Genomic DNA, 27,864 nt, shown 5'->3' on the forward strand with positions numbered 1-27,864 from the left:
TATGACATTTTTCATGACCAGTTATGTACCACTTTTATGGCCTGACTGTACCTTTTGGCTGTTCCATTTTTATGGTAAGTTCGGTACATTTTGGGGTTGTGCCATTTTCTAATGTAAATGCTGTACCTTTTGGTTTGTGCCATTTTTTATGGATACTTCTGTACGCTTTGGCTCCGCTAAAACGCCCGGTGGGGGAAATGAGGGAAAGAAAAGTATATAATAAAGCCAACTTCAGCGATATACATCATTGTATATCACGGCAGTACGAAGGAATAAACTTTAATAAGATTTGTGTGTACGAATAGTATTTTGTGTAAAATTGTAGTTATAATAACGTGAACCAACAATGACTTCATTTATCGATTGAAGCATATTTGTGCATTTGTGATGTACGAAAATAGTCATTACTGCAATGGAAACAGATTTATTGCTTTGGTCGAATGTCTCCAATGATCAAGTTTTTCAAGAAGTAAGTAGCTATATTTGTTTTGATGCATAATGGGTAAATGTATTTACTTTTGTGTCAAGTTTTCCAATCATTTTCTAAGAGGTCGTGGTGATAATTAATGGTTAGATTCGGTACATAAAAAATAGTAAACATGGTGGGAATGGTTTGTTAGGTTAGGTTATCCACATTAAAAATACTGTAAATTGTGTGAATGTATGAAAGTGTGTGTGTATTTATATATGTGTGTGTCACGTAAACAAATGCAAAACTAACCTACAGGAAAACGAGCCGGTTTCACATTACCTAATACATTTTATGATTCACCTTACCAAAGAAAATATTTCATCTAACATGACAAATGAAACAAACACAACACACTTCTCACCCAACAGCAAACGGAATGCACATAAAAAACAATTACAAATCACAAACATTTAAAAACCATATAAAACCACTTACCTTTGTTGGCTTTATGGTAATTATCATTTTCTGTTAATATTTTTCTTGTACTTATTAAGTTTATAAAATTTACTCCAGAAAAGTTTGGCCATTTCTCCATTTAATTAATTCTTATCGTGAAACATGAACCGTCTCTTTCGTGGTCACTACTACAATCGCAAGCGCACATTTTTTCTCATCATTTTATTGACTACTTCACTCATTACCTCACATAACCAATAAATTTCTTACTATTTACTAAATACATTTTCTGTATATTTATTCTCTTTATAAAGATATTCCATTCCACGTATTACTTCGCCCCCACTTATTCCACGGCCATTACTTACTATCTCTCCAAAACTCACAAGATTATTCGTATTTATTTTCAGGTAAATATTTACTTGGGCGGTATTTCCGAAAAAAAATGTTAAAAATCCGAAAATACCTTTATTTTATGCTCTTCAACTTCCTCTTTTCATTAAAATCGGCGGAGATTAGAAATTCCAAATACTTTAGGAGATATCGAATTTTTAAATTTCTTAATATGTAGTTGAGCGGTATTTGCGAAAAAAAATGTTAAAAATCCGAAAATACCTTTATTATATGCTCTTCAAATTCCTCTTTTCATTAAAAGCGGCGGAGATTAGAAATTCCAAATACTTTAGGAGATATCGAATTTTTAAATTTCAGCACAAAACCAGCGCATTCCTGTGGCGTGCGTGTACCATTGTTTCTTGTTTACGTACGAGTATCTATTTTTTTATTGGATAATGATGTCACGTGATTGTTCGTGATAGGCCAGAATTTTAATGTACTAATACGTGATTATTTAGTTCAATTATTGTTTAAAACTGTGTTTAATTACCGCCTCCAACTTATGTGAGTTTTTAACGTTCCTAATTTTAAAGTCTTATTTGTTATTTTGATATTGTTGCGCAAGTAATAAGTAACAAAAAAATTTACGTGAGTTGTTACTGTACATCCTTTGTTACGGGTTTGTTAGGTAAGGTCAGTTACAGTATAAATAATTTAAAACTAAAGAATAATTAAAATTAATTCACATTATTTTTAATATCACCTTAGTTTGAAAGTATTTATAATGTAACTGACCTGACCTAATCGACCATTTTAGTTTACTGTTCACCCTCTGTCCGGGTTTGTTTGGTCAGGTCAGTTACATTATAAATATTTTAAAACTAAACAGCCATTAAAATTAATTCACAAAATAATTTTTAATGTTGGCTTAGTTTGAAAGTATTAATAATGTAACTGACCTGACCTAATCAACCATTTTATTAATTACACATTCACGATTCACGTATTCACGAACACACGGCAAAATAACAAAAATGGCGCCGCTCGAATGGTTCCACAGGTCTTGTATTGCAAAATTAAAAAATTCGATATCTCCTAAAGTATTTGGAATTTCTTGTCTCCGCCGCATTTAATGAAAAGAGGAAGTTGAAGAGCATATGATAGAGGTATTTTCGGATTTTTAACATTTATTTTTGCAAATACCGCTCAACTACATATGATGAAATTTAAAACTTCGATATCTCCTAAAGTATTTGGAATTTCTTACCTCCGCCACTTTTAATGAAAAGAGGAAGTTGAAGAGCATAAAATAAAGGTATTTTCGGATTTTTAACATTTTTTTTCGGAAATACCGCCCAAGTAAATATTTACCTATTTTCAATGCTCTATTTTGTCTTTCACTGTTACTAATAAATTACATAGGCCTACTATATTTTCTTTAGTTCCTCCGTTAAGTTTGTCATCCTTGGCCAGCTTCCATGACGTCTTACGTTTCCCCGGCTTTCTTTCCAACCAATAGCAAGTATGGTATCATGTGGCGAACCTTCATCTGGAGAGACATACGGTGTGCAGAGCTTCAGAAGAAACCACGCGATTTGAAAACTGTTCCAGATATCCGATTTGTGCCCGTTTGCGAAAAGCGTTAAAAGAATTCGCTGAGGGCGTATGAGTAGTTCTGTTTCCGTATTTCACTTACAAAAGGTACTTTTAGGAGAGCGAAAAATGGCTAAAGCGTATGTCTGTTTTCGAAATAATAGGTATTTAAGAATGAAAAGTCTGAGTTAAGATTCTTGAAAGCATGCAAAGGACTTCCATTACAACTTTATCTCGAGTTTCGCGCCATATAATGAATGGTTACCACTCAGTCTCATAGTTTTCCTATGCGTGATTAGAGTACTGCTCGCCAGTTCAGACCCTCACACTTAGAGGTGATACTACACTAGAAGAACCAGTGAGCATAGCACTTATCATCCCACCTTACTAATAGAAATACACTCCTGACTAGGCAGGCTCTTAAAAGACCTTAAATTTTGCCATGGGTTCTGTGATACTCCGATAAATTTCACTCTCATAAAAACACTTTGTGGATTTTTTATTCTTTAGTTTTGTACTCTGGCGGAAAGCAATGTTTTGCGCGTGCAATCAATGCTGTATGCTTAGGGCATAAAATACTATTCATGCCTGCATTTATTTGGTCAGTGGATGAAGTGAACGTTTTTCATAAGTTTAATTTTCAGATAACAATAATTTAGTTGTTGTGAACTGTGAGTTTTAAATATTTAGTAAAAAAAATGATTTAAAATTACTATTAAAGCCACCTTCCTTGAAAATATTATTTATAAAATCTGTATATTCAAATACTATTGTAATTCATCTCCACTTAATTATAAGCTGCACCTTGACCCTTAAGTACTAATTAATAAAATATTAAAGCTATGACCGCACAGGGCGTTATGTTCGCTACGTTGGCGACGTCCCCAGGTATTTGGTTCTATGCTATTTTTCTAAAACGTCGCTGACTTCGCACATGCGCAGACAAACAAAAACATCTTTTTTCGTGTGGAATTGTGCTGTACTTCTTCATTTGCTTTTTATGAATAGTAATTTATCCCAGTATTGTGCTTGAAAAAGTCAAGTCGGTGGAAAAGTTGATCGAAATATTACCAAAACATCCATGCTTATGGAATAAATCGATGGAAGAGTATGGGAGGCAGGATATGCAGGACAATGCCTGGGTTTTGATTCCGAGGGAATGCTATCAAACTGAGTTGAATTTATCCTGAAATAATCCATAAAATGGTTTCATCCTCACAAGCCAACTGCTTCATCAAAAATGATGAAATTCTTCAAATTATTTTGTTTAGTTATATTAAATTCAAGAACCCATTTCCTTTTACATTTATAGACTGCGATAACCAGCAGAATGTTATTATCGTTGAATCTCGCGTCATGTGTCTCTCCGACATCGCAAACTAGGCTATCCGGTCTGGCGACCTGGCGCGGCGAACATGGGGAACAAGCAAACATATAATAGCTTTCTGTTTGGCCTCAGCTTAAGTCAATTAAATTCTTCTTAAAAAATAAACTCGTATAGGCAGTATACATACTGAATATAAGCAAATTAAGAAAGATAAAACAAGTAATATTGATTACTTACGTGTTGGTCAGTAAAAAATTCTGTCCTGGACTGTCAAAATTCTGTGTGTGGGTTTTGCTAAGCATTCTGTAGTTGACACTTGCATGTAGAAATGTTAGTTTTCTGAAAAAGGATTTTTTAGGAAATTTTTTTTTTTTCAAAATTGAAAAACTTTTGAACAAAAAAAAACTTATTGTTTTTTTTTTTTTCATTCAAAGAGAATTTCACTAAACTCATTTTGGGGCACCTTAAAAACTTCAACATTTTTATTAATGTAAAATGGTATGAACCAGGTTTTGGGTACACACGTCTTATCTCATTTGTATTTAACTTGTGATGGGCATTTTGTGAGCATTGGGCTGCTGTTATAGGAATATATATATTGTACTGTACATTCAACATTTTAATCCCATCCTCATAGGAGTCCACCGCTTGGTTTAACAACCACACAGCAGATTGTCTGATAACGACGAAATCGTAAAACATATATTCTCTTTCGCTTTCTGCACCGAATCTTCAGTAATAACAGAAGGTCGACCAATAAGTTCCTCATCATGAACACATTCGTGCGGCTGTCTTAAAAAGCTATAACCGATTTCCTTACCATTCCATTGGTCATTATATATATATACATATACACACACACACACATATATATATATATATATATATATAAATAAATCATCATCATCATCATCTTCCTATACATTTAAATTTTCTCCTGATTCGTCTTAATCTTCTTCGCCTAAATCATCATCTGGTTGCGGTAATCATTTCAGAACTCTGGATTGTTACAGTTTCTCCACGCTTGCATCGACGAGGTCTGCGGCCGGAGAGGGCCGTCGTACGACACGTTCAGGACGTCTTGCAGTTGGACGGAGGATGAGTTCTCGTCGGCGGCGAGAGGCGTCCGCGCGCTTGTGCGCGGGACCGGCCGGGACGACGGGGAGGTAAAGCCACGTCGCGCTTCGGAACACGGCTGCAGAGGACCTCTGGCGTTGGCAAAGACACGGGGAACCCTGGAATAGTCGAGGGAAATGTTTCGTGTCTTGTAGCTCGTGTCTCGAATTTGACGTTTCTTGAAAGTACATACTGCTAGCGTTATCCGTTCCCCAACTATCAGTCACTTGCAAAGCAACAAAGTGATGTTTGTTTACCAACACTGACAACCATATAGAGTTGTTTACAAGCACTGTTTGCAAAACAATAATGGCAAAATATGTAAGGCGTGTGTTTTTTTAATAAGTACCTACAATTTTGAAATTAAAACAAAAAAGATAAGACTTTTCTCGATGATTTTATTTTTTACAAGAAAGCCTGTACCTTAATCCACTTTCCTACAAAAATTTATACACCAATATCAAGGCACTTATCGTATTGTACAACCAACATTTTAATCCCATCCTCATATAAGTCTTACCGCCTGGTTTAACAACCACAGCAGATCGTCGGATAACGACGAAATCGTGAAACGTCTGCTCACTTTCACTTTCTCGTCAACTTTCTGCTCCGAGTCTTCAGTAATGAAAGAAGGTCGTCCGCTACGTTCCTCATCGTGAACATTTGTGCGGCCATCTTAAGAAGCTCTAACCCATTTCCGTATCGTTCCATTGGTCATATATTTTCTCCATACGCTTTACTTATGTGTCAATGAATTTCAACTGCTTTCACACCTTTGGCACTAAGAAAACAAATCACAGCGTAGGTTTCACAGTTGGCGGGATTATCAGTAGGCGGAAGCATGTTAATCACTCGCAGGCAAACGTGAACACGGTTTCGAAACTGTCCGTAATGGTGTCTGTGGCTGGCCAATAGATGCAGGTAGACAGCCTTCATGAGCGGAATGCCAACCGTAACACTGCAGCAGCCTAGTTTCAAAATGGTACTCACTTAAAAAAAAAAAAACTCTCATATTTGTTTCAGAACTTTCAAATTTGAGACAAGTTGAATGAGCACAGACAATGTCTGTGCCATGCATTTTTTTTAAGTCAATTTTTGTTTTGTTTATGTGGTAGTGTTGGTGTGCCAGTTTTTTTTTTTTTTTTTTTTCCCCAGTGTGAAGCTGAATTTGGTCTGTGATGATGCCTAGTGCAGTGAAAGAAACATCACTTAGTGTGTGTGTACGTTCCATGTTTGTTTGCCACTACTTACGTAAGCATGTTTGTTACAGAATTGAAGAATCGGTAGGTATTTATTGTGTTAGGAAGTAGCGCAAAAATACATATTGGTTATTTTGTATGTAAATATTGCTTACATATTTTGGTCATTATAAAATTGTCTCCTGGACTGTTAGAAAATTCTATAGTAGACACTTGCACGTCGGGATGTTAGTTTTTAGGGGGATAAAATATTTTTTAGAAAGTTTTCTGCAAAACTTAAAAATTTTGAACAAGTTTTATTTTTACACAAAAACACACTTAAATTAATCAACTTTTTTTCATACAAACAGAACAAATTAAACATACATCAATATTAGTTTATAACTTAAAGACTCACCATTTGTTATTTGGGTAGAACCCATGTTACTCTCTACCAACTGATAGGAACAAAAAATTATTTTGTTTGAACAGAAAATAAATGGTCATATAATGTATATTAACCTATCTTAAATTATGTAAATCTATGTTGGTAATGGAAGAAAAAAAAGGAAAATATTCTGTAAAAATGTGTGGTTATATTTTTATACTTATCTCACTCACATCTCTACTTGCGAGTTCTCTTAAATATTCATGCTGTTTTTCAGAAGTTACTCGGCAGTTCTTCTGCTACTGGCTTTGTGTGAAACACTACAGTAGCAACGAAAACTGAGACACCTATTAGCTAATAATTTTAGCAGAAAAAAAAAACCTGTTTTTACAAACATTTCGTGTAGTGGCTGGAAAAATTGAAAGAGGAATCCTTATAGAATTATTTGTCAAATTTAATTTTGATTAATATTTTCATAAATTAAGTCCAATTAATATTGATCTAGTGTGTGTGTATTGTGTGTGATCTAAAGTAACGAAGTTCATGGCAGTAACATACAGTTGCAGATGAATTTTCATATTATCCATCATCATTAACACGCTTTCTATTTTGATAAAAATAAAACTGGAATTTTGTGTCTTTTTTTTTTTTTTCAACTTAGATTACACACACTCTCCCAGTTGTTTCAATGGGACATAACTTTGCACAAGAACAGAACCAAGAAATTATAGTCATGTGATCTGTTCTTTGTTACTGTACAGGAAATCCATTATAAAGGAATGATTGTTTGTGGATTTTGGAATAGGTACTTTGTTAGCAAGCAACCAAGCTTAACTTAAAAAATAATAAACAATGAAATTATATAAATGTCATATCACAATATACTAAACTGGGTGGGATTGTTGTGTAGAATATGCTAATAAATATATTATACCTATTGTGTTCTATACGTGAGTTGGTAGGGGTATAGTAGTATACTTTATGATATCTGGGAAATTAATATCATACTTGAAAATGAATGGTTGAATCATAAAAAGTGGTCTATCAAAATATTGTAAACCGGGCGGGATTGTAGTATATAATGGGTAATGTAGCTTTGGTATTATTTCTATGCTACAATTGGTAGCAGATAATATGGTACCCGAAAGTTCGTTTCATAAAGAAACACATTTTGTACTAACAAGCATGTTTAATATGCCCAGCCCAAAACACCCATATTAACTCACTTTCTCGCGTACAATTGTATGTGATATTAGCGACATTGTAATGGTATCACGTTGTAAACTACTACAACAGTGTGATTTTTTTGAGGAAGTAGCTGTGATTTGAGTGATCAGATCTCTCGCCCGTCACCTTAGGGGATCCGGGTTCGAATACCAGAGGTGTCAACCTGGGTTTTTTCGAAACGAATTCCGGGAACGTTTGGTCTGACGCAGGGTGTCACACATCATGGGGAAAACAGGGAACATGTGGAATTTTCAGAAAATCTTTCAATTTCTGTAAAAAAAACTTCTGCCAGTAGCAGAAGAACTGCCGCGTAACTTCTGAAAAACAACATGAATATTTAAGAGAACTCACAATTAGAGATTAGAGTGAGAAAAGTATAAAAATATAACCACACATTGTTACAGAATATTTTCCTTTTTTTTCCCCCCCATTACCAACATAGATTTACATAATTTAAGATAGGTTAATATACATTATATGACCATTTAATTTCTGTTCAAACAAAAAAATTTTTTTGTTCCTATCAGTTGGTAGAGGGTAGCATGGGTTCTACCCAAATAACAAATGTTGAGTCATTAAGTTATAAAGGAATATTGATGTGTGTTTAATTTGTTCTGTTTGTATGAAAAAAAGTTGATTAAGTGTGTGTGTGTGAAAATAAAACTTGTTCAAAATTTTTAAGTTTTGCAGAAAATTTTCTAAAGAATATTTTTTTACCAAAAACTAACATCCCTACCTGCAAGTGTCTACTATAGAATTTTCTAACGCTCCAGGAGACAATTTTTTAATGACCAAAATATGTAGCAATATTTACATACAAAATAACCAATATGTATTTTTGCGCTACTTCCTAACACAATAAATAAATACCTACTGATTCTTCAATTCTGTAACAAAAATGCTTACATAAGTAGTGGCAAACAAACAAACAAACATGGAACGTACGCACACAAAGTGATGTTTCTTTCACTTTCACTTTCACGGGGGGAAATGATTCCAGGTTTTGCAGCTTCTCCCGGACTTGCCTGCCAGCCGTCAGAAAGTGGTCCTGGAATGCCTCGAGGTACGGAGAAGCGACATTTCGCAGGCCCTGCGGCAAGAACAGTGCCGGATCTCCGGCCCGGCACTTGAAGATTTCGACTGGAAGTTGAAGGTAGGCCTAGCTGAATCAGTCAAAGCTTGCTTTTTTTTTTTTTTTTTTATGTTTGATTTGGCTTCGCCAGAAAAGTTTACTATGCATTTTTCTTTTTGAAGCTTTGGTTGTGATGCAGATCTTTAAAACAGAACATATTGTTCATCGAAACAATTTTTTTTTTGGTATTGTATATGTTTTGCGCAAATGAAGTTCGTTACTTAAAAAAAAAGAATCAAATGTGGCAGATAGGTTTGCTTTCGTAAATGCTCAATACCTGTTGATATTATGCATGGTTAGTTCATAATATTTATTGAATGGTGTTATGTACAAGGCAAAATTGGTTAATCACTTTGTCAATTCAATATTACAAATGTTAAGATATTATTTTATTTTTTTACTTCAATATCACATGCACAGTGCACAGTGTACAGAAATTTGTCAAGCTTTGAACTGTGGCATGAAGTAGCTAGCAATTGTTTTAATGATTGTATTTTGGTGGAAGGCTGACAAAATTCAAATGTATGAAACAATCAAATATAAGGTCAAATGGGTACATATTTTACTTAGGTAGCTATTTTTATAGACATTTTTTGACCAACAACACAGCATCTAAATATGGAAGTCCTATTTTCAACTAACAAATTTGCAATGACATCACGAGTGATGTTCGTGTCTGTTTTTGGATGATGTGCAAACGTAAATGCCGCCGGTATTGTGTGCAGTTTGTGGTTGTTCGAATAGAAGTGGTACGGATAAAAAATAAGTTGTCGGATTTCCTGTGGAATTTAATACAGGAAAGAAATATTAATTAACTGAAGACGTGAATATTACAATGGGCGTTCACTGTTAAATACGTGTTGATTTGCTCTGATCAACTTTTGCCCGGTAAGGGAGCGTTCAAGTATTACGTAACGAATTTGGGGGGAGGGTGGGGTTTTGTAAAACGTTACGATGCGTTACATGGGAGGGAGGGGGGGTTTGACCTGCACGTTACGTCACATTGTTTTTTTTAACCCTTTCACACATTTTTTTAAACTTTTTTTTCTCAAAATTTCAAATGGCATGATAACTTAATTTTTTTTTACCTTCACAAAATTGCTTCTGCTTGCTTTACAGGATTAGTGAATAATGTTTTTTTTACTCCAAACGTAAAGCGCTATATATATATATATATATATATATATATATATATATATATATATATATATATATATATATATATATATATATATATATATATATATATATATATATATATATATATATATATATATATATATATATATATCAACAGCTGTAATAGTTTTTCTCGTCACTCCAGTAAAGTAGTTAAAACAAAAAAAATACAGCTATTCGGATGGCTTCGTTATACTTTGATTGTCAACGTAGACTCCAATCGCCATATTAGAAATTATATAGGTATTGATATTCAAAATACACTGTTTTCTATGTGTGAGATTTTCTCTCATCACAACAGTAATGTTGTGGTACGAAAGACGATTGGTCTGAAGGGTTAATAAAAAAAAATAGTGAAATAATATCTCCCAAGTTGGCAACCCTTTTTGTTTATTTTTTACGGGGGATTCCCGATTGAATTGTTCATATTTTGTTCTCCCAAGATGGCAACACTTTTTGTTTATGTGCTCCAAGCACTCGACCGACTGTATGAAAATTGACAACTACAATGTTTCGGCAGAATATAGAAACCCTGAAGATAGCTTGCAGGATCCAGCAGAACCTAATATGGCGTGGTATAGCGCTCACGTCCGTGAATCGCAATATTTCTTGCAAGTTATTAAATGCGCGGATGAATCCTGCTGTTCCCGCTTGAGGAGTGCATTAAAATCTGTCTTTCCAGAAACTTTCCTGCCGCCACCCTGCCCAATCCTTTAAACCGCAAACAAGCTCGTGGTACCTAGTCAGATAGACAAAGGATCATGCAAGTTTTCGCCACTTCTTGTAAGGTTGTCTGTTGATCTGTCGCCGCCTCTAGAAGGGTTTAGCAGATGCCTTACGATTTCTTTTGCCCATCAGTACAATCCGACCTAAAGAATCGAGTATGTTCACCCTGTGGGATTTATTTTACATCCCACAAGAGTGTGCAAATGCACAATCGTTACATGCATGGCAAGACTGCCCAAGACCTACGTGAAAGTCGAGTACGGCCACAGCGACTTGCTGCAAGAAGGGAAAATGAGCTTCTCTGCATTGTGCGTCGCTGTGAAACATCGTCTGAGGATGCCGATTGGCTGGACGAAGACGAAGTTGATGCAAGCGGGTTAACAATTCCGGAACCCTCTTCGTCTGCTCTCCGGATGCCAGTAATGAAAGAATCTGAGTGGCTGGCAAACCCACGGACAGAGGAGCAGTAAAACTTAAATTGAATTGTTTTTTTTTTTTACAATCTACTTATTTTAATTATGGCTAGTTTTATTTTAAATGTTTTTCGTTTTTGTTCGATCGTATTCTTAAATACGATTATATTTTGACAAATATATATTATTTCAGTTAGTTTTATGTTTGTAATTGCATTGCCAAAGGTAAAAATAATTATTAGAATTAAAATATGTTATTTGATTTTAATAGCTTTAGTAGTAAAACGCTAAAATAGGAGAATGCATGAGAAGAACAATGGTGGATAAAGCAAAACGTGTGTAAGGACAGGGACAAGTCAGGAAAACGACGTAATTAAATGTATGATTGCTAAATGTATGATTGAGTAGTAAAAATTTATTAGGACAAAAAAAACATTAGAAAGCTCTTGCTTTTAAAAACAAGACATTTCAAATGTTAATAAATAACATTAACGCGATTAAAACAATAACAAAGATATTTTAGTGACTTATTCCGGTACGTTACGCCACATAATTGTGACTTTTAGGTAAAACTGGTCACTTGGGGTTACGTAACGTTTTACTAGGGGGGAGGGGGGGTACAGAAAAACGTTACGACGCGTTACATGGGGGGGAGGGGGGGTCAAAAATATCAAAAAATTGCGTTACGTAATACTTGAACGCTCCCTAGGTGGTAAATTATAACCGAATAGAAATACATTTTCAACGTAACGAACTTAAGGGCCCCGCCTAACTGGGTGCACATACGGTGCACAGAGCTTCAGAAGAAACCATACATATTGTTAACTGCTCATAATGTCAGGGTGGTGTCTGTTTACGAAAAAGCATTCAAGAACTTGCTGAGGACAGATGAGTAGTTCTGTTTCCATACTTCTTTTTTCAAAATTGTATTTTTTAGGAGAGTGAAAAGGACTAAAACCTGAGTTTTAAAAATAACATTTATACATCAATATTATTTTTGAAAGATTTGTGCAATGGGAGTGCATGACTTGATGTAAACTTTTGGACATACGCCATTGCTAAACACATGTATGTCTGTAGAGGAAAACTACAAAAAAAAAAACCCAAAAGACAAAAACACAAATTAAGCAAAATATTGCTGTTGTCAGTCGCACCTGTGTTTTTGTACCATGTGCGTCTCTGCCTGAGGACGGAAGCAGATAGCAGTTCCCGAAACGTCGCTTGTTTCTGTTTTGGAAAACCATTGTGTTTGTTTTGTCTTTTCGTTTTGTTGTGGTTTTGTCTTGTTTCAACCGTTGTGCTTGTTTCTGTTTTGGAAAACCATTGTTTTTGTTTTGTCTTTTCGTTTTGTCGTGGTTAAACTATTGTGTTTGTTTCGTCCTCTCGTTTTGTTGTGTTTTTGTCTCGTTTCAACTGTTGTACTGATTATTGTGCTGTCATCATTTGTGGGTTTTTTTTAATTCTCTTAGTCCATTTTTCTTTGTTTTTCTTTGTTTGTTGACCATATTCCTGTCATGGAATATTATGTGGTGTTTATATCCTGTTGACAACAGCAATTTTTTGCTTAATTTCTGTTTTTATCTTTTGGGTTTTTTTTTTAAGTTTTCCTCTACAGACATATATGTATGTGTTTAGCAATGGCATATGTCCAAAAGTTTACATCAAGTCATTTATACATGAAACACCAGGTACAGATTCTCGAAAGCACTCAAAGGGAATTATCACACCTTTATCTTCATTTCCATGCCATAAAATATTATGATTACTGCTCAAATCTCACGGTTGCCCCGTGCACGACAAGAAGACTGCGTTTCAGTTCAGAGCCTTGCTTTTAAAGGCGATACAAGCATCGCACTTATCATCCCGCCTCTACTAACACGAATACACCCCTGACTTGGTAGCCTCCTTCCTTTCTTGGATTTTTAATGTTTTTAGCTTTTTACTGTAGTATCCCAAACTATCTGCAATACTCTGTACATCCATTCCAACTTTCTTGTGTGTCATCCAGCTTGATAGGTTTCCAACAGGAATCATGGGTAATGTGACGTAACGCCACGTAGTGCGAACTGGTCAATAGTATTTTTTTCTTCTGCGATGATTCATTCCTCGTTGTAGTGCCAGACTGGCCAAGAGCACAAAAAAAGATAAGTGCCGGAAAATTAACTCGCAACTTTTGTCGATAATGGCATGGTGTAATGTGGTTGTACTTTTTCTTGAAGGTATTTATGTTGATGACTAAATCAAAGGAGTTAGTAAATAATACAGCAAGAGCACAAGAATGTGGCGTTTAATGTGAAGCTCTTACTAATGCAAGGCTTTTTTCTTCCCCATATGGGTAACATATTAATTTAGTTCATCTCGGTAATACTGGTGTGGTAGAATTGTTTTATTGCACACAAAATTCTACAATGTTTATTATGAGTTACAAGTGTTTTTTTTTTTTAGTTCAGAACATTGCAGTTTATTTGACAAGTATGAATCTGTACCCAGGATAATATTGACACCATGTCTATTTTTGTTATAAAATAGATGTCATTACATCAAATTGTCAGGATGAGTATTTTATTTTGGTCTAGTAAAGAATACCAAGAATAGTGTGTTTAATGTTTCATGAAACAGTTCCTTTTACTAACACAAAAACCGGCAACTAAAGTTGAAACAAATTGAAAACTTGCTCTCCTGAAAATTTTTAATTTTGTGATGGGGTGTGCTACACTCCTGGGTACACAAATTTTCTTTATGAGTTATTTTCTTAGCTTAAGCATTAAATTAATTACATTTTATACATGCAAAATTAATTATTTTTAATACAACAGTAAATTATGCAATACAGGTTAAGATTTTAAGATTTAATTTTTAGACAATTTTGTTTTAAAACAGAAGATTTTGGTGTTATTGTTTTTATTTGTGTATTTTGTATTTATTAATTTAAAAAAAAAGGTTTATTTTTCAACAAATATGAAACTCAAATATTTCTTAACACTTAATTTCACCAAAGTTGTCTCATTATGATTGACACCTGATGTAGCCTACTAATACAGTAAAATCATTAGTAATAAAGCATGTCTAGAACAACACAACTAGGTACTTAGAAAAATAAAAAAATAAAACATTAAATTTTTGTGTGTTTGAAAATGTAAAAAAAAAGTTACTAATAGTATTGATCCAATATTAAACAATATAAAATTAATTGTTTTCCAATCCATTCCAAGGTCATACTTTCTGGTACAAAATTCATGCTGAATATATTACATTCAATGAATTTAAACATGATAAAAGATTATTTTCTTGTAGTTTGAGTTAAGTTTCGTCAAATTGCTGATTGATTTCATGTTTTTTGTTACGTTTCAAAGCTAAATGGTGTATTAACTTGCATTTTTGTGGTATATGTTCTATTGACATGCTTTGCTGTGTTTTTTTTTTTTTTAATTTTATCGCAATTCACTATATAATCTGCGTATTGGTCATGCTTTTTGTAGTGAACCATTCCAGAATTTCCAGCGTTTGTCTGTAGTGATGTTGGGAGAACATGGGAAACTGTAGTCAGAATGGTGTCTCACAAATTGCTGTTCAATGTTAACATCACTCTGAAATGTATAAATTATCATCAAAACATGTTAAATCATCTTTCTGCATATTTATTTATTTATACATTCATACATTGTAATAATCATATCAACGCTCAGTGAGTTTGCATGGATGTGCACAAAAACAAAGACACCAAAAAAACATACAACTAGAAATACAATTAACATAGGACAAAACAAACCGTGGACAGTCACAATTATATTAACAGTATAAAGAAGCGTACTGGGAGGAATCGCCCAAACCCAGTAAAACTACAAACTTGCGTGCGACGAACACAAAAAAAGTTATACAAAAAAAACCTAAACTGGATTAGGTCCCAGAGTAACCATTAGTTGAAAGTTAACAGTTGGTTGGGGTAAACATAGCATTTAATGATAACAGGTTAATTACACCACTTGTTAAAGACACGTGAACGGTCCTACAAAACATGAATTGATAAATAGAGATAACCCTAACATAACAAGATAAACAAGATTATACAAAGTTCAGCGCAATGATAGCGCACTAGCACAAAATATAGAAATGATATAACATTCATGCGTCGTACACGCACACTAAACATAAACGATTACGATACAAGATATATAAAGTGAAACAAATGACAATTAAATAATTTAACTATGATTTAAACGTGCCAAATACTGTGCACTTTAATCCATAGCCGAAAGATCAATATCGCCTATGAGCGAGGGAGCAGGCCCATAAGGTCACGCAAACCGGTCAACTGGGGAGACGCGGAACACAAAGCTAATAGACACTAATCGGTTACATGGCCACACATGGCACAAGCAAGATAATTAGTTGATTTCAAAAATAAAAGATTTACCCCAAAAGAATATAACAGGCAACCGAGAATCTTGAAACGGACATGGCCAGAGGATTCGCATAATCTCGCCGTGACCTTCACAGAACACAAACTAGTTAACAGAATTTAGAGACAGCTAACCAAAAATGTTAAACTACGTTAAGAAGGACACTGACATTTAAAGTCGCAGCTGCCATGCGCTCAACAAGAACCAATATCAAAATTACTTACTTCAGGCCATGTCCAAGATCTCGTTTCACCCTAAAGATTTTAACCGCTCGCTACATCGCTGGTACGCTATCAGCTAGGGCCAATGCTACCACAGCCTAAGCATGTTAACCCAACGAGTGAAAAACGGAAGGCCTCAATGCAAATTTTCAGCCTATTGTAACAGAAGTCATACAGAATGCGCAGGCGCCCGGCGGGCGAGAGGAAATGAGGGGAATGCAGGAGGCAAGACAGAGGAACCATAAGGGGGGAAGGAAGGAGAAACAAGGACAGGAGGGGAGTTCGGCACACGCGCAGTCAACGAACTGCAGCGGCGATCGCTGCATATTTATTTATTTATTTATTTATTTATTTATTTATTTATTTATTTATACATACATTGTAATATGCACATCAACACTCAAAGTTAGTTTGCATGGATGTGCACAAAAAACAAAGACACCAAAAAATATACAACTAGAAGTACAATTAACATAGAACAAAACAAACAGTGGACAATCACAATGATATTAACAGTATAAAGAAAAAGTATTAAAATGAAAATACATATACGGTCATCTGTAAGGAACATTGCGTGGATCATATTAATTATAGTATTAATATTTGTAATGGAATAATTAATTTACTAAAAATGTAATTCTTTTAATTTGTGTTATATGTATATTGTTAATTTTGAGAACATCAATTGTATTAAAATTGGGTATGAATCTGTTTAAAATATCATTATTTCTATTTAAGATACAGAAAGTTGAAGCCATACGGCTGTGAAATATAGGGAATCTTTGGCCAGTGATATTTAACATGTATTTACAATTAATTTTTGAATTATAACAATTTTTTTACAAACAGGGAATTTAAATATATTCGCCGATCAGAGAGAGAAGTTAAATTTGGATGAGGAAATTTTTTTGTGAATAAACATTTTGAGTAGTTTAATCATTTTAATTAGTTACTGTTAATTTTTTTTTCATTAACACACAAAACAATATTCAACCAGGTGTTTTTTTTTTTTTTTATTAACTGAAAACGATGACTAAAAACCACTTTCAGCTGTTCGATATACATACTTAAGAAAAGATACATTTTTCTATTTGTTTAAGAAAATATGTTTGTTTTCTCCTTTAATTTTTAACTCTGTCATGCACAAACACGACAGACAAGACGGCATTTAATAAACCACAATAGATTTCAAGCAATAGATGTAAAAATCCTTGTAACTTTCATTGTACGCTGAGGGCCTACACGTATGAATACTAAAAATTCATGTTTTGGTACATTTTTGACAATTAATAAATTCTACTTGAAATACGCATATAAATGCATTTTGTTAAACAACTTGTTAAAAAGAGTACTTACGCTAACTAATGCTAAGTGATTTAATTTTCTGAAAGGACATCTCTTTTACAAATTATGAGATGGTCGTGCTGCAAATATGCTAGAACAAAATTGCTGTTTACGAACTTTCTAAAATAAGTTACCAAGTATGATTACAAAAAAATTAAATGGTCTGGAAAATTTTCCATGTAGACTGAAAAATCTGGAAAGGTCAGGAAATTTCTTAGTCAAAAATATTTAGCAACCTTGTATCGGTACTTGAAGGACAAACGAGCCTAAATCCAAACAAGAGATTTTTTTTTATTGCGGATTATGTCTTAAAAAATTATGACTAAAAACAAATCTTCTCAGTCATTTAGGAGTTAAAGAGACAAAGTCAAATGCTTTAGTTGAGACAGACAAACATTAAGCCCAGTTGCAGTGTTATTTATTTTTTATTTATTGCATTTATTTGGTTTTGGGACATGCTGGATAGTCTTAAATGGTGGGCACCATACAAAAATACAACTACACAAACAATGACATTGTCACAAACCTGAATACAGACAGACACAAGGACAAAAAATATCAACTGGACAGAAAAAACCAAGCAAGAAACATGTTTACAAGTACAAGTAACTTGTTAACAAATGTTAATATATTTGTGTTTGAGAGGATACAAAATATTTTCCCCCTTATCCTATTAATTATTAATGAAAAAAAAACAACTGTTGTATTTAATAAAATGGTTTATGAGTCTATATACAATATCATTATTTTTTAATGCATAAAGTAAAGGTTGCTTGCTATTAGTCATTTAAAATCTACCTTGTCCACATTTTTTACAAAAAGAATGATTTTATCTTTATATTAATTTATAATTGTAACAAATGAAAAAAACCAGGTAAATTAACTGAATAAGCAGTATCATCCTATATTCTGTTACTCTTGTTTTTACTTACTTATTCATCTAACCTTACAGTACTTCAGATTTATAGCATTTTATAAACTTTGTTTTTATCTTGCTTTATTAATAATATTGCATATAGTGTTCACTCATTCTATTTTATAATTATTATTTCCTTTGATTGGTATTAATATTGTATAGTAATAACTGTTTTTATGTATAATTTTAATTTTAACATTGTAGTATTTGATCTCTTGTTGTGCTGTCCTTGTTTGTCCTTTGTCCTGCGTTATTGTTTTGTTAGTATATATGGTGTTTATGTATGTTGTGCCTATCAAATAAGGTTTTTTCCTTCAACTGTATTTAGACATGTTACAATTAAGTAAATGAATAATTTTTATGCCTATGATTTCAAATATATAATGACAATTGAGTTTATTTTATTAAATATTACATCTAATATTTCCCTTCTGGTTTAAAGAGAATCCAGAAGGGACTGTAAATCAAATTTAGCATCATTCTTTATTTTTTCGCTTATTAATGAGAGTAATTTATTTTGTACTTTTCCAAGTTTGAAAACTGAAAAAAAAAAATCATAACTTCCTTCTTGTGGGTCTCATGCATAAGGATGTTGATTGGGAAACCATTAACATTGAAAGAGCAGGGTTTTTTTTTTTTTGCAACTGGGCTTACTTGGTTTTGAGATACAGATATGGGTTGTTTAGTTTTACATAGGGTATTTCTGAAGTGAGACCACTTTACAATGGTGGGGTAAGTTCAGGTGATGACTCAACAGTAGGGCAAGATTTTATGGTTTTATTTTTAGTTCAATTTTCATTTTTAAAACAGAAGATTTTGGTGTTTTTCATTTTTGTGAATTCTGTTATGAAATACTCCACTAACATAGTGTATTTGTATGCTGCATTTTTAGAATAAAATAATTGTCTAAAACATCCATTCAGAGCAATAAAAATAAATTTGTGAGCATTTGCGGTTTAAAAGTGATTCAATAACATGATGATAGATAAGACATTCCTTGAATTTCAAACATTACATTTTTTTGTCATTTGAATTAAGTTTCGGTTAAGTTATGCTTAATTGTAATGATATAACTTGCATTTCGGTGCTATTATGTGTACGTAATAACTTGCATTTCAGTGGGGTGCTGTTATGGTGTATAAACATGCATATTGGTGTTTTCATGCTTTTTTGGTTTTATCGCAACTCACCATATAATCTTGTTCCTACTCATCAGTCCAATACAGCTTAACAAAAGGTGCAACTGTCAGGAGTGGGGAGCTCGATGGCAAAGACGAGGTAGGCAGATAACGAATAAAGTAGAGTCTCGGAGAACTGTAAGACTCTTTGTAGGATATTTACGCCATGTTTTTTTTTTATTGTGAACCTCCATTGTCTACATTACTGACTACAGCAAAATTTTGATCAATCATAGTTTAGTTCGTTTAGCTGCCAGTTTCTGTTATCTGTCATAGTCTTAAAAAAATGTGCTTTTATCAACGAACCAACAGACATATTTAAAATTGTCCACTAATTTCTTTTACACCCTACTGTATCAAGCTGGAAGTGTATTTTTGTATGTATTATTCACTTTTAAAAGGATTTTATTTCCATTTTTCTCCCAAGCCTGCAGTGAAATCATTTTACTGGACTTTTGAATTGAGAGATTTCTGTTATCCGTCGATTCAGTTATTCATCACAGCCCTGGTCTGGACGGTGATGGTTAATCAAAGTTTTACTGTATTTGGTTTTAGCATTCAAGTGTATTACAGCAGACTTCCGATAGTCCGGAATCCAATGGTCCGGAAAGCCGGATGGTCTGGCACCACCTAGGAAGGTGCGGACTGGAGCCAACTAAGCAAACTTAAGCCAAAAACTTACATATTTTATAGCTGAGTTCGTAAAACTCGTTTGCAGCACGCAAATAAGTGGCAGTTCGAAGCACTCTGCACAGCAGGGAAATAATGTGGATCGCTCGGATTGAACGACGCGCGTCGAGTTTTGGCCTGTGTTTGCGTCGAAGTGTTCATCCTTATGTTCCTGCTGAACAGTATTTGCAGCCCAACACCATCTTGCAGACGCATTTGCTGTACAACTTGGCATTTATCGATAAAGGGATAAACCGTCTGTTGATCCAGCAACAGCAAAGTCCCGAACGAGTCGGATTATCGAAAGTTTACTGAACTGAGTATAGGGTGTCAATAAAAGAATGTTCCAGTTACAGTGGTATATTATAACAATTTAATTTAGACTATATACAACAAATCATGCATCAAATTGAAGTTAAATATCCTAGTTTTTTTTTTTTTTTTTAACAAATGTTCAATAGTGTACCTTTAGTTATTACGGAACACATTCAACCTAAAGTCTAATTCTTCCCCCACTTTGGTTAACACATCAGGAGTATTGGAAGCAATACCCTATTCAATTCTGTGTATCAAATCTTGCAAATCATTAGGTAGCGGCGGAACATAGACACAATCTTTTATAAAGCCCCTAAGGGAAAATAAAAATTGCACGGAGTTAAGTTGGGTGAACGTGGAGGCCAGCGAAAAAGAGCTCTCTTATCATCTCGACCATCACAACCAAACCCAACAGCCATCGGGCTTTCAGGCACGGTAACCGGCATGAACCGATTCACTCTTAGCAAATCGCATGCTCAAGAAACACCATTTTGCGTAGGTGGCGCTGCAAGCGAGAAAACAACAAAGCAGTACTCGCGCATGCGCTTATTCCAGAACTGTTTTCTGAGTTGCTCTTCGATTGTGACCTTGAACCAACACTCTTACAACGCTCACAGTTGTCACTACGTATTGAAATTTATAACTGGGACATTGTTTCGTGTACGTGCTGTGTTGAGTGGGTTATCGAAGCGCGAGGCTTCACTCGGAACACATTGTTTCATGGACGTGCTGTGTTTAGTGGGTTTGTTGTGCTGTCCTTGTTTGTCCTTTGTCCTGTGTTATTGTTTTTGGTTTGTATATGGTGTTTATGTATGTTGTGCTTATCAAATAAGGTTTTTTTTTCCTTCAACTGTATTTAGACACGTTAAAATATTAATGCCTGTGATTTCAAGTATATAATGACAATTGAGGTTTTTTTTAAAAATTAAACAAACAAATATTACATCTAATATTTTCCTTCTGGTTTAAAGAGAATCCAGAAGAGAACGTAAATCTAATTTAGCATCATTCTTTATTTTTTGGCTTATTAATTTGAGGCTTCACTCTGTACACATTGTTTCATGGACGTGCTGTGTTCAGTGGCTTATCGAAGCACGAGTCTTCACTCGGAACACATTGTCTCATGAACGTGCTGTGTTCAGTGGCTTATCGAAGCGCGAGGCTTCACTCGGAACACATTGTCTCATGGACGTGCTGTGTTCAGTGGGTTGTCGAACCGTGAGGCTTCACTCTGAACACATTGTATCATGGACGTGCTGTGTTTAGTGTGTTGTCGAAGCGCGAGGCTCCACTCGGAACGCGTGCGTGTGCTGCTCGCAGTGGGTGATGGGCAGCAGTTCGCTGTCCGCGCTGAGGGAGCCGCTGCTGGAGGTGGATCTCCACCTGTCGGAGGGGCGAGGGGAGCCGGGGAGGACCAAGCCGTCCGTGCTGAGCCTGGAGCTGGACTGCGCCGAGCTGAATGTCCTCGTGACCGCGCTGGAGAAGGCCCGGGACAGCCTGAAGACGTGACCGAGGTACGCTCTGCGCTCTGCGCGTTCCCGCACACGTTCGGGAGTTCGGGAAAATCAATGCATTGTCCGGCGAGTGCAGCGCGCTTTCAACCGGGTATTTACCCTCTCTTTTAAAAGCGCAATCTCCGTTACCAAGTACACACCATAGAGCACAGAGGTTTTTTAGACATAACTTTGTAATGTGATGGAAAGTTTTTTTTTTTTTTTTTTTTAAATATCTGATACATTGTGTTTTGAAAAGTAAAATTTGGAGTGAGAGTTTTTGAAGTACAATTTCTGGCTGTATTTCAACGAGAGCCTCATCTGATAATATTCAACATTTTTTTTTTCATAATATTTCAATTTAAATTTGGAATAAAAGTACAGTAGACTCCCGGGGTAATCATTGGCAAGGAGTGCGCGGATAACCGAATAACACGTTTTAAAGCAAAGTTAAAAAGAAAACGTTAATTTTTTGTTTTTCGTGACTATCTAGACCAGCGGTTCTCAATTTTTTTGGCCAGGGAACCCTATGATCAATTTTTTTTTTTTTGGCGGAACCCCAACTGCTTCAAAGGAAGTTATTTGAAAATAATTGTCCCTGCCTTATATGACATTTGTCCTGACTCACGGAACCCCAGGATTCAGCGGAACACCTTTTGGGAACCGCCGATCTAGACAACCACCACTCGAAGAAACGCCCTAATTTTTTCCAGTAAAACAGAAGGCTAATCAATAAGCGCTAGTCAATGCATCTATGTAACACTACCAAAATATCTGAGTTACAAAATACTTAATAATGTTTTTGATACAGGAGATACATTTCAGTTTTAAGAAGATATAATAAAAGCATAAACTTAACATTTTCTATCATTAGAAAAATTATTTAACCTGTTAACGTAATTCCCGACTCTGTTATCTTTTAGATGCATTGCTGCTGTGATTTGCAACTAGCGCATCCTAGGAGATAAGAGGTAAACTAGTCCTGAAAGCTTCTGGCTTCTCTCCAGAGTTACTGCTGGCACGCAACGCAGGATGGCGGGCTACAAATGTTGGCTGAAACTCGGGCATCATCGGAAATAAATATACAATTAAGGAAGCTAATATCTAGTGAAGTAAGAACTCAAAATTGTTTGCGTTTTTTGCCACATTATTAAGTTGTTGCATTAATTAATTGCATTGGACTTAATGTGACACAAGTGCCGTTGCCACTGTGCGCGTACGGAGAAATAATAAAAATTTCGCCAAAAATTGTTTATGGTTTGTGGAAGTGAAATATGCAAGGTTAACCCGCCAACCGGATAATTCGCACCTGGATAATCGGGAGTCTACTGTAAATATTTCTAGGTGTTTGTGTGTTTGGAAAAGGTACCGACAGCAGGAGTGTAAATAATGTTATAAGTAGACCTGTGCGAATGTTGAATTCGAATAGTAAGAACTAGAATCAGAATTAGAATCCCACTAAATATGTTTTTTCACGTCATGTAACAACTTCTGGAAAATTATACAAATAATACTAAAGTGAAAGGTTGGTTAAGTCAGCTACAAAAATTATAAGGAAATTTTTTTTTTAAAATATTAAAATTATGAAATAATTGTTTTTTAATTATGCTACTAACCTTGCTTAGCTGAACCAACCAAACATTGCAGTTCCTATTTGTCGTATTTTGACAACCTGCTAGTCTACATATTGATCCAGAAATTTTTTGCGAACCGCAAAATAGCGCGAAATCCATTGCAATCTATGTAACGAAAAAGTTAAATTTTTTTTTAATGCTGTATTCCCAAATTAGTGATTGAATGAGCTAATTTTTACATATTGATACCCTAGATATTCACGAGTTTTCATTGTCAACAACCCCTAGGTAAATTGTACTTTAGTTCGGCAGTATTATAAAAACAATATTTGTTAATTTTATCTGGAATCTTTATGTTTTTTTTAAATATATTTTTGAGTCACATCATTTGTTTTGTTATAGATCTATCCAACAAGTCAGTTGCTACTGTATCACATGATGTTAGATTTATTTGTGACTATTGATTTATAGATGCATTTAAACTGCCAATTACTTTTAATGCCCATTTCAATAGTGTGTTGGTATTTTGTGGTGGTGTAGTCCATAGTTGATGATGTTTGTTTATTTTTTTCCCACTTTTAGTGCATGTGATGAAATGAATACAAATAATACGTTGTTTTCAAGTTTGAAATCACAAATGTGCCGTGTTTTGAATTGTTTATGCAATTTTTACATTACTGTTTAGCGAGACAGTAATAAAAAAAAACTGTAATTTTGTTGAATATTTAAAACATTGTTTATTGTTAATGTTTTTTAATATGAAGTCCCATTGAATGTCAAAAAAAGTATTTAAATTACACAAATGACTTAATCTCACCAGTGACAAACTCACGAGCTATACTATATCAAGTATTCGTAAGCAAACAAATATTAGTTATTTTGAAGTGTTAGTATTCAAGGTTGAATTGAATGCAAATAGTTTATTAGTCTTATTCTAATATGAAAATTTGAATATTCGTTCAGGCCTAGTTATAAGTAATTAAAACTAGAACAAAGTAGTATTAATATTTTTCCATTCCATTTACATAATACATTTAAGCATGACCTTCATGCCTACAAAATAACATTCATAAAGATTAATATATTAAAATCTATTTTTTCACATTTAAGTAAAGTTTTGCTAAAACACCAATTGATTTCATGATTGCAGTTACATTTTAGTGCTTTATGGTGTGTTACTTGCATTTCGGTGTTATATGGTGCGTGGACACGCTTTTCAGTGTTAATTCGGTTTTATCGCAATTCACCATATAATCTTGTCCCCATTGATACTTTTTGTACTTGGATATTGACAAAGTTCCCTTTGTTTTCCAGGTTTTGAAGAAACTTTCTCAATCCCCCGAGTTTTCCTGTTTTCCAGATTCTCCCTATCTGTGAGTACCCTGTTGAAACATGTCTTTATAAAGATGTGGAATTGGCACAAACCGAAGAAGCCATGATAGATTAAGAGATTATTCATGTTCAAGATAAGTATATATTGTATGTTATTATTACCCAAATTATTTGAGTTTGTGTGAGAACACAACCTTTCAGTAGTATTTTCCTTCAACTTTGCAGTAAACACGTTTTCAAAATCAAGTCACATGTGGTGGTTGTACTAACACATTTTGCAACCCAGTTTTTATAATTTTGTAATAGTCATTAACATATTGTTTTAGTAAAGTGTAAATTAGTCTCAAATCAAAACGATGATACATTTTTGGTCAGAAACACTTTAATGATGTTCACTAACAGTTTAATTGAAATTTAGTGTACACTTACATGTCTATTATCGAAGGAAATTCCAATTTAAAGAATACAGCATATTGTAACTGGCCTAAATGTTAAGTTTTTGGATGTGTACTGTAGTGTTTTTGTTGTAGGACATTTAAAATTCTATTACTGGTAACTGTATCTTGCAATCCTGTTTTCAAGTTTTATGATTTGCACACATTTATTGTGGCTGTAAAGTACCAAACATTTACTACTTTCAGCGACAAAACTAATGTTTTCCCATTGTTTCCTGTGTTAAGGGTCAGTCTCACGTGCCAAGTTTATAATTTTTTCTTTAGTCTTTGCTTTTATTTAAAGGCATATTTCTAAAATTTTAATTCTATACCTCCCTTGCATTTATCATGCATATTTGTTTACTCATGTTATTACACTAAGTGAAAATCTGTTGTAAATATTTGTGGCAGTACAATACTGCAAGGAAGGTATCGAGTCAAAATTTTAGAAATAAACTTTTAAATAAAAAGAATGACAATAAAAAAAATTGTGACTGGTCGAATCAGAATCTTGAATTTGAATCCCAGATAAGTACCTCAAATGTAACCCTCGAATCTGCATCTGTGTGTAGAGGGTTGAAAATAAAATAATGTACGAAATAATTAAAAATATTAATATACCCTTTTAAATAATTTGTCTGGTAAACAGACATTAGTGTAGAATTTTTTTATTTCCTCTAACATTTTTTTCTTATTTTTTTTCTCACATACAGAATTCTTTTAATTCTAAGAATCTGATGGTATCTGAGAATTTGATTGGCCCCAAAAAAAAAAAAAACATGACAGGTGAAATCTACCTGTAAGCACATTGATGAAATATGTGGGGAAAAAAGTTTTGTGCCCTGGAAATATGTGAGGAATCTATTATAATGTGATTTTTGTTTTGTAAGAAATGGAAAGTTTGACTTTTTTAGTCTCGTGCCGTGGAAATATGTGATGATTTCTTTTTATCTGTGATTTTTGTAACAATACTGTGCCATAAATGATGTACAGTATAGTCTCACTAATCCGGAACCCGCTCACCCGGACACTTGGTTAATCCAGATGGAATTTAACATTTCACTTAACTTTCCTCCCTTTATTAAAACTGATTAACTGTAATGTACCGTGGTTTTTGTTGTTACCGTACAATCAATCCATTTTTAATTTAATCACAAAGATGTTAAAAACTTAAGTCTGCATATTCATTAGTTTTATCCATCTAAACAGTGTATTACGTGCACTTTAAGAAAAAATTGCATTTAATCCAAAATCTTGGTTATCTGTAAAGAGGTTGGTTCCACCAATCCGGATTAGCGGGACAGCCTTATACTATGGTTGGTTGAATTAGGTTTTATGTACAGTGAAGAGGTTAAAATGTGTTCTATAACTATGATATAAATGTCCTAAAAAAAAATTGAGGGTTCTTATTTTGGTTTTGGCTGTCCAGTCATGGCACGGCATAATGTGGCAGTGTCTGCCCTCAGTTATTGTCTGTTTCCCAAAATACTTACACATTTCGTTGTGATGTTTCTCTGGAGGCCTGGAGTCTTGTCTGTATGGTATTGGATACAGTAGAACCCTGTTATAGCATTTATTTTCAAGGGGGCGTAAGGAAAAAAAATCATTATAAGCAGGAAATATCAATTTATCACTTGTCAGTGTTTGAATATTTATTACCAATGGACTCATCATGCTATGTAAACAAAATAATATTAAAAGCACTGATGAGTATACTCGATGGTCAAATTTGCATGACCAAGCCAACAATTTTTTTTTGTGCATAAATGCTTCCAGATTCTATTTTATTTGTCCTTAAAGGCACACTGCCACATTTCTGTAAAATTCTCTCGTGATTCTTGACGAAGAGGTTTAGAGTGTGAATGCCTATTTCCAATTCCTTCGCCTCTTAATAACGAATAATTTTGACAAACTAAAATATTGTACGACTACGTACTTGCAACTAATAAAACACTAGAATGGCAAGGAACTTAATGATTTTTTTTTCCAAGACAACAGTGAATGTTTTGTACCTGTCACACACAAAGTATTAGCCAGCAATAACATGTAATGCTAGTGTTCTTGACTTTTTGAAATATCTTTAGCTATGATATGTTTGTAAAAACCTTTGCATTTATTGAATTCTAGAAAACAAACATTGTTAAGCAGGTACTGCACCTTTTGTAAAAAAATACACTCACAGGAAATAAATTCTTTGACTTTATGGATAAAATGTTGAGACTTAATATGATGTAATTAGCAGAAAACGAATATATGCAAGATTTATGAATTAAATTTTAAAATGTGATTGACAGAGTCAATTAATTCATTATGTATTGACTTCCATTATGCTGCTATTTCAGTTATAATGTGCACTGGGGCACACCCTCATGCGGATGCGCACACCCTCATGCGGATGCGCACACCCTCATGCGGATGCGCGCAGGCGCACCCCCTCATGCGTAGGCCTCGCAGGGGCACACCCTCATTCGGAGGCGCGCAGGCGCACACCCTCATGCGGAGGCG

At 34.3% G+C, this 27,864-nt stretch overlaps 1 protein-coding gene across 1 annotated transcript; it reads left to right on the forward strand.

Annotated features, from left to right (window-relative positions):
- Positions 1-84: 84 nt before the first annotated feature.
- LOC134541139 (COMM domain-containing protein 8-like) lies at positions 85-27,646 on the forward strand. The gene is made up of 5 exons (XM_063384345.1): positions 85-469; positions 5,138-5,290; positions 9,034-9,186; positions 21,847-22,040; positions 24,908-27,646. The coding sequence occupies exons 1-4, from the start codon at positions 413-415 to the stop codon at positions 22,033-22,035; spliced, it is 552 nt and encodes a 183-aa protein (XP_063240415.1). The 5' UTR covers positions 85-412; the 3' UTR covers positions 22,036-22,040; positions 24,908-27,646.
- The last annotated feature ends 218 nt before the right edge of the window (positions 27,647-27,864 follow it).

This window comes from Bacillus rossius, chromosome 18, assembly GCF_032445375.1.
Source record: "Bacillus rossius redtenbacheri isolate Brsri chromosome 18, Brsri_v3, whole genome shotgun sequence".
Classification (NCBI taxonomy): Eukaryota; Metazoa; Arthropoda; class Insecta; order Phasmatodea; family Bacillidae; genus Bacillus; species Bacillus rossius.

Excerpts from the sequence above, each read along its gene's own strand:
- LOC134541139 (XM_063384345.1), top strand. The coding sequence starts at position 413 with ATGGAAACAGATTTATTGCTTTGGTCGAATGTCTCCAATGATCAAGTT. Across the intron at positions 5,291-9,033 it reads CCGGCCGGGACGACGGGGAG|GTTTTGCAGCTTCTCCCGGA; the intron begins GTAAAGCCACGT and ends AAATGATTCCAG. Across the intron at positions 9,187-21,846 it reads ATTTCGACTGGAAGTTGAAG|TGGGTGATGGGCAGCAGTTC; the intron begins GTAGGCCTAGCT and ends TGCTGCTCGCAG.